At 34.0% G+C, this 13,623-nt stretch overlaps 1 protein-coding gene across 1 annotated transcript; it reads right to left on the reverse strand.

Annotated features, from left to right (window-relative positions):
• Window positions 1-1,724: 1,724 nt before the first annotated feature.
• Window positions 1,725-5,882, reverse strand: LOC107407125 (transcription factor ICE1). Its single transcript, XM_016014356.4, has 4 exons — window positions 3,870-5,882; window positions 3,152-3,376; window positions 2,784-2,954; window positions 1,725-2,045 (listed from the first exon to the last, which is right to left on the reverse strand). Exons 1-4 carry the CDS (start codon window positions 5,037-5,039, stop codon window positions 1,962-1,964), a joined length of 1,650 nt encoding a protein of 549 aa, XP_015869842.3. The 5' UTR covers window positions 5,040-5,882; the 3' UTR covers window positions 1,725-1,961.
• Window positions 5,883-13,623: the final 7,741 nt, after the last annotated feature.

The raw sequence follows: 13,623 nt of genomic DNA on the forward strand, positions 1-13,623 counted from the left end.
ACCTGATACATGGCTGCTGCTGCTGATGCTGTTGCTGACATTTCTGCAACGGCCGCATCTTCTCAAACTTCTGCCGCTGGACTTCAACTTCAACAACAACTCATTCGCTTTTTGCAAGAGCTGCCGTGGTGGCAGCACAGGTGTCTGCTGGGGTGGCTGCACAATTGGCTGCTGAGGTGGCTGCACATGTGGATGCTGATGTGGCTGCAATTTCAGCTTCTGCAAGTGCAACTCTATTTCTTGCATTTTCTACGGTAAGGACGGTTGACCAAGTGCTTGCAATCGCAACTCGAGCTCTTGTATTTTCTTTTGTTGCTTTTGAGTTTGGGCCTCTAACTCCCTAATGAGGCCATTTTTCTTCTTCATGCCATCAATCACTAACCCAACAATGTTACCCAAAACAGCAAAAATAATAATAGTTAACTAATAAAATTTTAAAAATATGTATTACATATAACTGACCAACAGGAGAAGTATTACATATAACTAACTAACAGGAGTATACATACCAAAAAAGAGAAGAGAAAGTTGATGTGCAACACTCACTGAGGCAGTTGATTCAGGGTCGCCAAATGAATTGAACATCTACATTCCATTCATTTCTAAATCTGTCTCTTCATTAACTTCCACCAAACAAGCAAGTAGACTAGCAACAATAGCATCACCACCCATCTCCAAAACTCTCTCTGCCAAAACAACAACAACAACAACAACTTTGAATAATGCCATTATAATTTCAGGTTTGAATCTCCTTCCCAATATCCCCCCAAAAAAAATATATATATATATAAATAAATAAATAAAAATAAGAAGCATAAAACATAAACAAAAACAAACAAATAATTAGGGGGAAAAACAAGTCGAAATTTTTTGATGTGTGTGTGTGTGTATATATATAAATAGAACTTGTATATATATATATATATATATAATATCAAAAACGCCAGGAAAGGTCGGTCATGTATTTTCCATTTTACATGGAATATTGAATCTCTGTGCGTCCCCGAAGTCGAGAAAACCGTAGGAAGAAACAGAAGTGACGTAATAAAAATATATTCTATTCACTGAAGCTTTTCTCCTGTAACTGTTTGTCCTTAAAGAACAAATAAATAAATTAAAACAAAAAAAACAACCTAACTGATGTGATATTATTTTTACTTATCCATTTATATATTTCCTTAAAATAAATGTTTTATGTATCTATGTTAATTATGGTATATATTTATATAAAATAAATATTTTTTATTCAAAATAATAAATATTATATACATATCCTTGGTTTTCAAAAATTTTCAGATTTGTATATAGAGTGCTTTTGAATGTTTTCTAAATTTACCCCCATATTTCGGAGAACGTTTTCATTTTTTTTTTTTTTTTTTTTTTTTTGTCAATGAGATTTCGGAATGCACTTTTAATCATTTTTCAGTTAGTAAAATAAAATACACTGAAAAATAAAATACCGTTTCGCATCAATACAGGACAGGCCCTCATTTTCTTCTAGTAAATGAGGTTTTTGAACGTAGTAAAATCTGATTAGAAATTAAACTTCATTTTAAGTGCCCGGTTTGTTCAAAGTTATTTCCTTCTGTTTAAAATGCGGGGAATTTTATTTTACCATTTTTTTGGGAAAAAAAAAAAAAAACCAATAAAAGACTGAGTTAGAAGTTGGGCAAGTGAGAAAGGTTAGCTGTACTGAATTTGAAGTCCAACCATTATTACAAGGGTTTCGTTAAAACTGGGTATTGACATTTCATTCCAAAGCTGAGAAAAGCAGAGAATTACTGTTTGACACATACTAAATTGAAAACTGAACCTACAAATTTCATAAACGGCTTAAACCTAAAAATTTTATGGTACCATAGTTAGAGCTAAAGGGGAACCCAAAAAAAAAAAAAAAAGAGCAAAGTTGCATGATCTTCTGCATTGCTGAATCAACATCAGGTGGATGTTTTTGCTGTAACCTAAATCATGCCATGAAACCCAGCTGAATCCAAAAGTACAGCTTTGATGTGGTCAGGGTTGATATCCTGGCTTTCCTTGCATTGCTGAAAAATATAGAGAGAGATCAGCCATGGCGGTGTTGTATCATTCTGAAAAATCTAAACCACCAAACCTAAAATTTTGTTTTTCTAGGTGAAATGATTTTTTTTTTTAAAAATTTTTTTAACCCCTTATATATCAAGAAGAAGAATTCAAGTATCTAGCAATACCTTTCCCAATACGATATCAACAAAAAAAAAAAAAAAAATGGAATCTCGGCCTATGCAAATTACAATGCACTATTATCAATTTAGCATACACATATGCACCACCATTGCTACGTTTGGAGCTTGAAATCCATCAGAGAAACAAAAATAAGAGAAGAAATAAATTCTCGTGTTAAAAATGGAAAACTACACTTTTTTTTTTTTGGTCTATTAAGGGATGGTGAGTTCATTGAACAAAACAGGGCCAGCCCAAAATCAGGAAAGCTACAACTTTTAGAACACCTGCATTTCCTTCTCGTTTATATGCTAGGTATCTTTTTTCTCCGCAATCGTCTTCTAATTTACGAAATCTAAAATCCTTTCTACTTTCTTTTATTCCCTTTGTAGATTCCAAACACCAAACATGTGATTACCTTTTGGGCGTCAGGACAGATACTAGTCAACATTTTTAATCTCCTAATTTCCATATTATATCAGGTAATAACAAGTCAAATGGAAAATGAATTACTTTTTCTATCAAACTAAGGTGCTTCATCTAAGGATAAGAAAGTAATTATGATAGGACAAAAATAATACCTCAGCATGAAAGATATCCATAGCAAAACCATTGAAACAGCTAATGACAGCTTGCTGAATGTCCAAACCAAGGTTATCCAAAGCCATCATGCTGGAAAGCAGGAGACCAGGTCGCCGGCCACAAAACATATGGATATTTATGGTTCTTTCTTCTCGTACTCTAACTTCAACCTATTTACACATCAAAATTCCTTGAGTAGTTGTACCATGAGCTATATTATATAAAAACTTTATTAACTGAATAAACTTATTCCTGATTAGCTATGCAATTTAAAAGTAAAATCTACTCAATGTATTTCTCTATGAGAAACAAAAGTTAGACTGAAGACATATAAAGGAATATTAAGAGAATGCAAAAGGGGTTTTACCCTTGCAGATTGGCCATTTGGGCTAGACAATGAACTGGGACAAAGTTCTTCCTTGATACGGCTGGGAAGGGTAGGAGGAGTCGGCGTCAACGGGTGGAAGCTTGTGCTAGGTGTCAGTGAAGACCCAGGAGGTGTTGATTCCAATTCGTTGTGAAGGTCATTTATCCTTTGCAAAAGTTCCTTCAAGTACTCAATTGCATCCCCGAGGATAGAAGCCCTATCCATCTGTGAGCAAATTTAAATTAAATTCATTCAGACACAAAAGAAATCTTCAAAAGCATCTCTGGTAGTTTTTATGGGACAGCGGCAAATCCTATCTTTCATATAAATATTAACAACATCATCGCATTTACAAACACACAATTAGAACCTAACAGTCTAGAATTCCATCTTCTAAAAATGTAAACATAACTTCAAAATTTGCAGCTCTTGGAAAATTTGAGCCCTCGACCCAAAGATAAAATCTTAGGACTCTATAAACTTTAACCTACCCTGTAAAGTTCTTCAAACTCTCAATTATTAGAATTAGACTCTAAACAACCCTTTCACAGTCAAAATTTAGCTTAGATTACTATATACAAATCTAAAAATCATCCTGGATACAAAGATCCAGAATAACAGATCACTTCAACAAGGCTGGAATAAGGTTATATATAGGGCATAAAAATAGTGGGGAATACAAAAATGAAGGAAATTTTAAGGAAAATGGATCCAATACCTTGCTGATTTTAGGAACAACAGACCTCAGCATGTAAAGCCTATCATTGAGTTTCTTCCGGCGGCGCCTTTCGGCCATCAAATTCTTAGCAGGCAACCCTTTCTTCTTCCCCTTCTGGTCTCCAACAGTAACAGCACTGTTTGCATTGGAGCTGCTCCCACCATTGCCATTATCCTCCAACTTAGTATTATTCTCTGTAAACTCATCAGACTCATAATTCAAACCTGATCCATCAATACTACCATCTTCTAAATCATCCGCACCACTCATTTTCCTCTTTTTCTCATTCTCTTCACCCATTTCTCTCTTTCCGCTATCACCTTCAATCCCATTTGAAAGAAGACCACTTTCTGAACCCGAAACACCACCCAAATTCTCGCCATTGTCAGCCAAATTTTTCCTAAGAGCTGCTCTTTTCTGAAACAAATTTGGCTGTGCTCCCATAGAAGGGAAGTATTCAAGGGGTCTCAACAACTTAGACCTATTTAGAAACTGAGCATTTTCGGTGTCATCAAAACCCCGAAAACCCGACAAACCGGCATCGTTTTCGGCCAATCGCGGCACACCGGTTGTCGAAATTTGAGGATCTGAGCACAGATTATGAGTGCTCATCTGGTTATTTGAGCTCAAATCTGTAAACCCATTCAAAACCATACCTCCCCTATTCAACATGCTGGAAGCATTGGGAACTTGGTTGTCAAGAAACCCAATTTCACCCCAATCAAAGCCATGCTCCAAAGGGTTGTTAGAGACGACATTAAGGAGCGACGACAAGGTGGGTTTTGGAGGCAAAAAGTACTGTACCTGAGATGGGTCGAGATTGTTGAACAAAGACGAAGATGGTGAGCAAGAAGATGACGAATCCACTTGGTGAAGCAATAGGTTTTCTGGGTCGGCGAGGCTCTGTGAGAATGAAATATCTCTCATAGCAGCGGAATGATTTTGAAGTCCATTACCAGTAACATACCAATCGTCTTCAGCCTCAAGCATGGATTTGAACGAAGAGAGAGAACCCATCTCGTCCTTGTTCTGTACTCCATCATCGTTGTTGTTGTTGGCAGCGCCGGTGCCTTCGCCGGTGCCGGCGCCGGCAGTATTCCTAGTCCAGGGAGTAGAGTTCTCGTCCTCTCTATCTTCCATCCAAACCATACTGTTCATTCTAGATAGCATTGTCTATATACCTTTTTTCGCTAGGTTTCTCTCAGAAACTTAACAAAATGAACTGATTGAGCTTAAAAATAAATATTTTGAAACCGAAAGTGACCTTGGGTGCTTAAAAACGAAATGGGCGTCGCAGAAGAGGGAAAAATAAACAGTTCATCAACTTTCTGTAATTTGTTGCTTTGCGAGAAAGGGAGAGAAAAAGATGCCCATTTTTTCTGAGAAAGAGACCCTGACACGCTAACCTCCGGAAAGCTACAGTAATAATAACTATTTTTCTGTTTGTACTTTTATATATGATGCTGACGATGGTGGGGTTTTGGAATTTATCCCAAAATTTTCCGCAATTTCAGCAGAATTCCCGCAAATAAAAAGAGGGAAGAAATTGTTTTTTCTTCTTTTTCCATTTGGACGAGAAACAGAGCAAATATCAGGTTTTTCAGGGTAGATTCAAAGTAAAGCACATGGTTTTGAAGATTGGTAGTAAATTGTTGAGCATGTGGTGTTTGAATGAATGTCTTACTGAAAGTTTTAAAGGAGAAAGGTTTTTGAAGTGGTGGAAGGCATGAGCTTCATGTGAATTCCTTTCAACAAGCTAAAGAGCCATGGTTTCCATTTCCAACTCTTCCTTCTTCTGCCTCCTTCTCTCTCCCTCTCTCTCTGTTCCTGGTGGTGTTGGATTTTGGTCAAACGGTCAGTCTTGCTCTGCTCTCCTCCTTCCCTTATCTCCTTTTTCTCTGCCTTTCTGGATGAAAATCTGCCACCTGCACTCTCATTATCCTTTTACATTTAAAATTTTTCATTTTATATTTTTTATGAGAATTTTCACCTTCCCTTGCTACTTAAATTATCAAATACTCTATTATAAAAAAAAATATTAATATAATAAATTTTTTATTGATGCGAAATCAACCATATTGTCCTGGGAAAATGATTCAATAATATACTAATAATTTTTAATAAATCAACAAAATAATTTAAATCAGTCAAAAACAAGTATGTCCGAAAGCATTACTACTACTTCTTCTTCTTCTTCTTCTTCTTTTTTTTTTTTTTCCTCAAATAGAGTATAGCCATTGATGCAATTTCTGTAGAATTTCTTCCCTTCTTATTGTTGGAAAATTTTGGTTATTAAACCGAATTAATTTTTAATAACAACCATATTAATGGTTTGTTAATTATGTTAAAAATCTAAATTGTGTAACAACCATATTAAAATGCTTGTTTATTATGTTTTTATTTTTAATCCGAGAGTTACAAATTTGAACGGATTTGATTTTGTAACGACCTATTAAATTGTAAATTTGCTGATAAACTTTAAACTCCTATTGATTGAGACCATTACATAGCCTAATCCCGTTCTTCGGCGAGCATGGAATGTTACAGAACATAAGGAGAACAGGAGAAGGAGATCTGTAGTTTTCTTCTCGTATCCCTCTGAAACATTTTTTAGATTTTCTCTAGGAGTGTTTAGTATGGTAGAGAAAAGATAATTTCAAGTTCGCCTAGAGGAGAAATTTAAAAGTGCAATGTTTAAAGCTTTTGTAATCTGTTATATCGTAGAAAACATACACATTCAAATTTATTAGCACCGGTGAAAAGCCAATCTGTTTTAAAGATATTACATGGAACACAAATTTTGAGTCCAAAGATCAATCCTACATTCAATTACAATATTATAGGTTTTACTTTAATATTTTTTATTACTATATTTGTTTATTATTATTATTTTTTTCATATTATATCTTTGTAAAGCTCTCTATATTTTATTATTACAACCTTATTATTTTGAGCTTTCTATATGCATTATGCTCTTCATCCTTGCTATTATTTTAATTTATATATTATATTTTTATATAATATTTCCTAACAACTTAAGATATAAATGCTTGGTAAAGGGTATGTAAGAAAATTATAATAAAATTTCCATAACCTGTATGAATAAAATTGAATGACTGACATATATATATATATATATACCATAACCTGTATGAATAAAATTGAATGACTGACATATATATATATATATATATAAATAAGCTATCTTAAAAGAAAGTTGCTTTGAAGTAAAAGTTGTGAAACAGCCTGCTTCTGGCTATCCATTAGGTCTTATATTAATTGGTATTTTGCTCCACCAGTACAGATGGATTTGTGACGTTCGTTTTTAAGCATACAATGGATTGACTTAAATTTCGGACACGGTACTACCAAAATCTTCCACTGAAATTTTATATACCTAAGCTTTACCACACTTGCAGTATGTACACAATGCAAACTAGCAGTAAAGCATCTCGAATTTCTTCTCTATCTTTCAAAATCAGAGCTCCAAAAAGCTATATATAACCTCATAAAATCACCTTTCAAAAACCCAAAACGGAAGGAAAATTAAAAGTCATTACAACCCAATTAAAACCTATAAAGCACTCATCAATGCCATTAATTACCCCATAAATTGCAAACGTTAAATCATTTAAACGTTAAAATGTTACAAATGTTACAATCCCCCACATGAATGATTTGACGATTAGGAACAATGTAGTACTCTGGTGGTAAAGCTCTACGGTTGGAATCTGCATAGGATATGTAGATGTTACTCTTTGAACCTTTTCTTATGAGACTATATTTACTTTACTGACTAATGCCACATAAGATATCTTTGAAATATTTCGTCATTTTTGTAAATGATAATATAGTTCACACATGATTCCTTCCCGGTACATTTTAGTTCTTACTGTTGTGTTCATTTTAGCCTTGAACACCTTCCTAATTCTGGGAGAGTTTCTAGAGAATTGTATCCTTAACAATTCTCCTTTGAAGCAGCCACTCTTCTCTCTCACATAGATTATTCCTATTTCCAATGTAAAAGCATACTTTATTCTTAATTTTCATTTATCAGTGTTTCATCATACGAATGGGTAGATGATGAACCTCCACAATGATCCTTATCAGTTTTTGTAATTACGTTCTCCCATTGAACCTAAATCTTGCAGACAGTATCCAACGTTCCGAGTACTATATGACGAGGAGGTTAAAGAGTGAAACCTACAATTGGTTACCTTGGCGTCCTAACGACTTTGATTGCTTATCATCTGACACGGCTAAACAGTTGACCATGACGATGGCTACTGCTCACTGGTTAACTAGGTTGGGTTTCCATTGTATCGACTTTCCTTATGGGCTTCAATCCCATTTCTCTCTATGACTTCTCAACTAAATCTTATTTAACTATTTAGTTAGTAGATCCACAATGTTATCTTTCGACTTTATATAGTCTATTGAGATAATTTCATTTAAGATTAACGCTATAATGTAATTATATCTACGACGAATGTGTCTAGACTTTCCATTGTTTATAATATTATGTATCCTGCCAATCGCAGATTGACTATCATCATATATAATTATTGTTGGCACAGGTTTAAGCCACCTCAGAATGTCCTTTAAAATTGGCATAACCATTTAACCTTTTCACCTCATTTATCTAATGCAATGAACTCGTATTCCATCGTGGCTCAAGCTATAACAATTTGTATTGAAGACTTCCATGTTACAACTGCACCTGTTAATGTGAACACATAGCCATTTGTGGAATTTGAATTTTTGACATTTGATATCCAATTCGCATCACTGTATCCTTCTAATGTAGTAGGATATATATCTTGTATAGTCTAGTTTATAATCATGAGTATGTCATGAGTATATTAGTACTCTAATGATTCCTTTCTAAAAATCTTCATTTGAATTGCTCATATATCTATTTAGTCGCTATGTCTGGTCTTGTACAACTCATTAGGTATATCAGACTTCCAATTACCCTTGATTATTCCACTTGCAATACACTTTCCTCTTTATTCTTGGATAAGTATAAACTCATATCTATGGGTGTTCTGGCTATATCGATGTCATCTTTACCAAACTTATCCAATATTTTATCCATATAATGTGTTTGACTAAGAATGATCGCATTTGAAGTCCTAGTGATTTTCACTCCTAATATCACATAGGCAAGTCCCATATTTTTCATGTCAAATTTGGATTTTTAATATGGCTTTTGTAGTTTAGACCATATCGTTGTCACTGTCTACAATGAGTATATCATCTACATATAAATAAAGAATCATGTATCCATTCTTTGTATCTTTACATAAGCAAATTTGTTACACTCATTTATTTTAAATCCATTATTTAGCATGATAATATCAAATTTTTAATGCCACTGCTTTAGAGCTTGTTTTAGTCTATATAAGTATTACATTAATCTATAGACTTTCTTTACTTGTCTTGGTGCGGAGAAACCCTCAGGCTGCTCTATGTAGATCTCTTTATGAAGATATCCATTAAGCATGCTATTTTAACATCCATTTGATGTACTTCAAGATCTCGTAATGCAGAATAAATAGTACCATCCTTATAGAATTTATTCTCGTTACTGGTGAAGATGTATCAAAATAATTAAGGCGTTCTTGTTGTTTGTACCCTTTAATTACAAGCCTTATATTGTATTTATCTATTGTTCCATATGCTTTCATTTTCCTTTTAAATATCGATTTGTAATCCAACGATTTACAACCTAAAGGAAGATCTACTAACTTCCAAGTGTGATTCTATAAGATGGAATCAATATCACCTTTTATGGCTTATTTCCATGAATTCCCTTCAGGATAGTTTACTACTTCTTGATAGCTCTGAGGTTCACTTTCTAGCATGTAAGTAAGAAAATCCAGACTGAAAGTTTTTTCTGCTCTTATTCTCTTGGCTCATCTAAGCTCAACCTTAGTCTCAACTTCAGTATTCTATTCTTGATTACTATCATAATTATCTTCATTGATAGCATCATATGTTCGTTTAGACGAACTAGGTCCTTATTCAAACTCATATGGAAAAATGTGTTCAAAGAATGATGCATTTCTTGATTCCATTATTGTGTTCTTTTGTATATCAGGAATTTCAAAACTATACACAAGAAACCGATGTGCACAACTGTTTTTGAGTATAACTTATGATTATACAATCAACTGTTTTTAGACCTATTTTCACTTTCTTAGGCGTAAGTACCACTGTTTTGTCTAAACACCCCTACTCTCATGAGTATTTTTAAGAAGGTTGTCTTTATTTGCAAAGCTCATAAGACGTCTTCACTTGATTCTTTTGAGGCACCTTATTTAAAAGGTAGTTTGATAACAAAATGGCTTTCCCCCACAAGTTATAAGATAATTCAAAACTTATTAACATTGAATTCATCATATCTTTCAAGGTACGATTTTTTTGTTCAGCCACACCATTTGACTATAATGAATATGTTGGAGTAACTTCATGTCTAATACCATGTTGAGCATAATACTTACCCAATTGAGTTACATGCTCACCACCATGATAACTTCTTATTCCTTTAATCTTTTTTTTTTTTTTTTTGAGTTGATTCTCAACTTTAGTTTTATAGAGAATAAATTTCTCTATTGTCTCATCTTTGCTCTTAAGTATGTATACATAGCAATATTTTATGCTATCATTGATAAAGATGATAAAATACTTATTGCCTCCTGTAGTTGGTGCGAAGTTCAAATCACATATATCATTATGGATTAAATCCAAATGTTCGGTATCCATTTCAATTTGCCTCTGCACAAGTTTCATATTTATATTTGGAATTAATTTCAAATGTGGGAATTCGATTCAAGTTAATTAATCTTCGCAAAGGATTATAACTAACATGACCCAGTTTACCATACCACAAATTGGAAGACTCAAGCAAGTAAGCGGAAAAAATACTAGCTTTATTAATCTCATTAGGCTGTATAGTCATTATATTTAGTTTAAACAAACCATTGACTACATAGTTTTTCCCCACAAACATTCTAAACTTAGATAAAACAACCTTATCAAACTCGAACACCAATGAAAACCATGCTTACTCATAAGCGATCCAGACACCAGATTCTTGTGAATGTCTGAAACATACAACATATTGTTTAGAGTTAGGATCTTTCCAGAGGTTATCTTTAGGACCACCTTGCCTTTGCTTTGGACTTTGGACGTGGTAGAATTCCCCATGAACAACTTTTTTCCATTTTTACTTGGTTCGAAGAAAGTGAACAAGCTCTTGTCTAAACATACGTGGCGGGTTTCATCAGTATCAATCCACTTTTAAGGGTTTGATCCCACCATGTTCACTTTAGAGACAATAGCACTAAGATTGATATTATCAACCTCTTGAGTGATTTGCTCCATTATCTATCCTTCTTTGTTCTTTTTCTTTTTCAATAGCCTACAGTTCGCCGCTCTATGACTCTTCTTATCACAATTGAAGCATTTACCTTGAAACTTGGCTTTCTTAGAGGTCCCTCCTTTAGGCCCCAGCTTAGAATCATTGGAATTTTTTCTAGTCTTCTTCTTATTCTTAGAGCTTTGATTGTGCTCCATAATATTGGTCTTGACTTCAACATGCAAAAATCTTTTGTTAGATCTCCTATTGTTATCTTTGATATGAAATTTGCCAACAAAAGTCTTCGTAACCATTTCCTTCCTCTTATGTTTAAGATAATTCTTGAAAGCTAGAAAGCTTCTCAATTATAGATGCTATTTGAAAGGCTTCACTAATTATTATCCATTCAAAATGAATCTCTTGAATGAGCACTTGTAATTCATGTACTTGACTCATCGTAGGATTGAATCCACCATTTTAAATTCTAAGAACTGGCCTACTACAAACATTTTGGCACCAACATTCTCTATTTTGTATTTGCAGTCCAAAGTTTTCCACAACTCTTTTGTTGTTTTTGTGCTACAGTCCACCCTGTACAAGTTTCTAATAGGCCATTTAAAATATAATTTTGACACAAGTAATTTGAATGCTTCCACGCATCCACTTCTATGAATGTTTCTTTATCACTCTGTTCATTACTCGGAGATGCATCTTTAGTCAAGAATCTCGAAAGGTTCAGGGTAGTAAAGTAAAACAGCATCATTCACTGCCATCTATTGAAATGTGCTCCATTAAATCTTTTCAGTCGCTTAGCATGATTTGCAGGTATACAACTGGTGTAGGAGTAGGCACTTGGATAACAGGAGTTGGAGTCAGCACTTGTGCAGCATGCATAGTTAACCTCATATCAGAAATCACATTATCTGATCCACTTGCCATTTCTATAAAATCATAAAATAGAAATCAAATTAGTTGTTATTCTAAACCCCAACAAACTAATTAAACCTAATTTCCAATAAGAAAATACAATAATGTGATTTTTCTGGAATTTTTTTATACACCCACAAATATTGTATATACTTACAAAATTACTATATACTCTAATAGAATTACTCTATACATCCATTAGAGTTGGCATCATCGCTGACGTCATCCACCGATATCATGCTGACATGGTATGTTGATGTGGCATTATGATGATGTGGCATGGTGATGTGGCACCATAGTGACATGTTATGATGACATGGCATGCTGACATGTCGATAACATTGCTGATGATGTATTATGATGATGTCACCATCTAATGTTATTGACAGTTACTCTGCCACTACATGACATGTAGCATATAACATGGCACCCCAATTGTTTTCTCTTAGGCCAACATCTCACGGGCCAAGCTTTTGGTATGGGGCCTTGCACCTCAGCTGAAACACTAGCCATCTTACACATGGGCTGAGCTTTAACATTGGCCGAACTAAATACAATCCAGCAAAACTTTAGGCTATAGCCCACATGCTCACATACAAATAGGTTCAAACAGATGGGTTGATTAACCTTGAATCTGACTCATGGATCCATGGGCTGACCCATCTTCAACTTCTAATTGAGTTTTTTTTGACTCGGTTGGATTTTTTCATCGATTTTTGCATTCTATAAACAAAAATCATAGAAAATTCTCCAAAATATACATCAAATCATGGGTAATCAGATTATGAGTATAATTTTTGATAAAAACAAGGAAAATATTATACTAATGTAATTTAAAGAACCACATGTATGAAAATATCTTTTTTTTTTTCAAAAACAGACAAATATATATTTGTATATATATAAACACTTATCTACACAACTGGAATCAAATCAAGATGCAAATATAGTATACCAACGAAGGAAAGAATGAAGAGATATACATACATGATTAATGAGAAAATTCATCTTAAGATTGTAAGAAAATTATAATAAAATTTTCAAAACCTGTATGAATGATATTGAATGATTGATTCGAGGCATGTGTGATACCACAATCTCCTTAAGACGAATTTCGCTTTGCCGATACAGCTAGCTCTACGACGTTCATCTCCCAGGATACAACGAATTGCCTTGGATTTCGGACACGGCACCACCAAAATCTTCCACCGCTAACTATTATGTTCCTAAGCTTTACTACACTTATAGTATACACACAATGCAAACTAATAGCAAAGCACCTCAAATTTCTTCTCTATCTCTCAAAATGAGAGCTTCAAAAGGCTATATATAGCCTCATAAAATAACACCCCAAAAACCCAAAATGGAAGGAAAATTAAAAGTCATTACAACCCAATTAAAACACATAAAGTACTCATCAATGCCATTAGTTCCCCTATCAATGCAAATGTTAAATCATTCAAA

The sequence above is a fragment of the Ziziphus jujuba genome, chromosome 3 (genome assembly GCF_031755915.1).
Source record: "Ziziphus jujuba cultivar Dongzao chromosome 3, ASM3175591v1".
Lineage (NCBI taxonomy): Eukaryota > Viridiplantae > Streptophyta > Magnoliopsida > Rosales > Rhamnaceae > Ziziphus > Ziziphus jujuba.

Excerpts from the sequence above, each read along its gene's own strand:
- LOC107407125 (XM_016014356.4), bottom strand. The coding sequence starts at position 5,039 with ATGCTATCTAGAATGAACAGTATGGTTTGGATGGAAGATAGAGAGGAC. Across the intron at positions 2,955-3,151 it reads CAAATGGCCAATCTGCAAGG|GTTGAAGTTAGAGTACGAGA; the intron begins GTAAAACCCCTT and ends ATGTGTAAATAG. Across the intron at positions 2,046-2,783 it reads TGGATATCTTTCATGCTGAG|CAATGCAAGGAAAGCCAGGA; the intron begins GTATTATTTTTG and ends TATATTTTTCAG.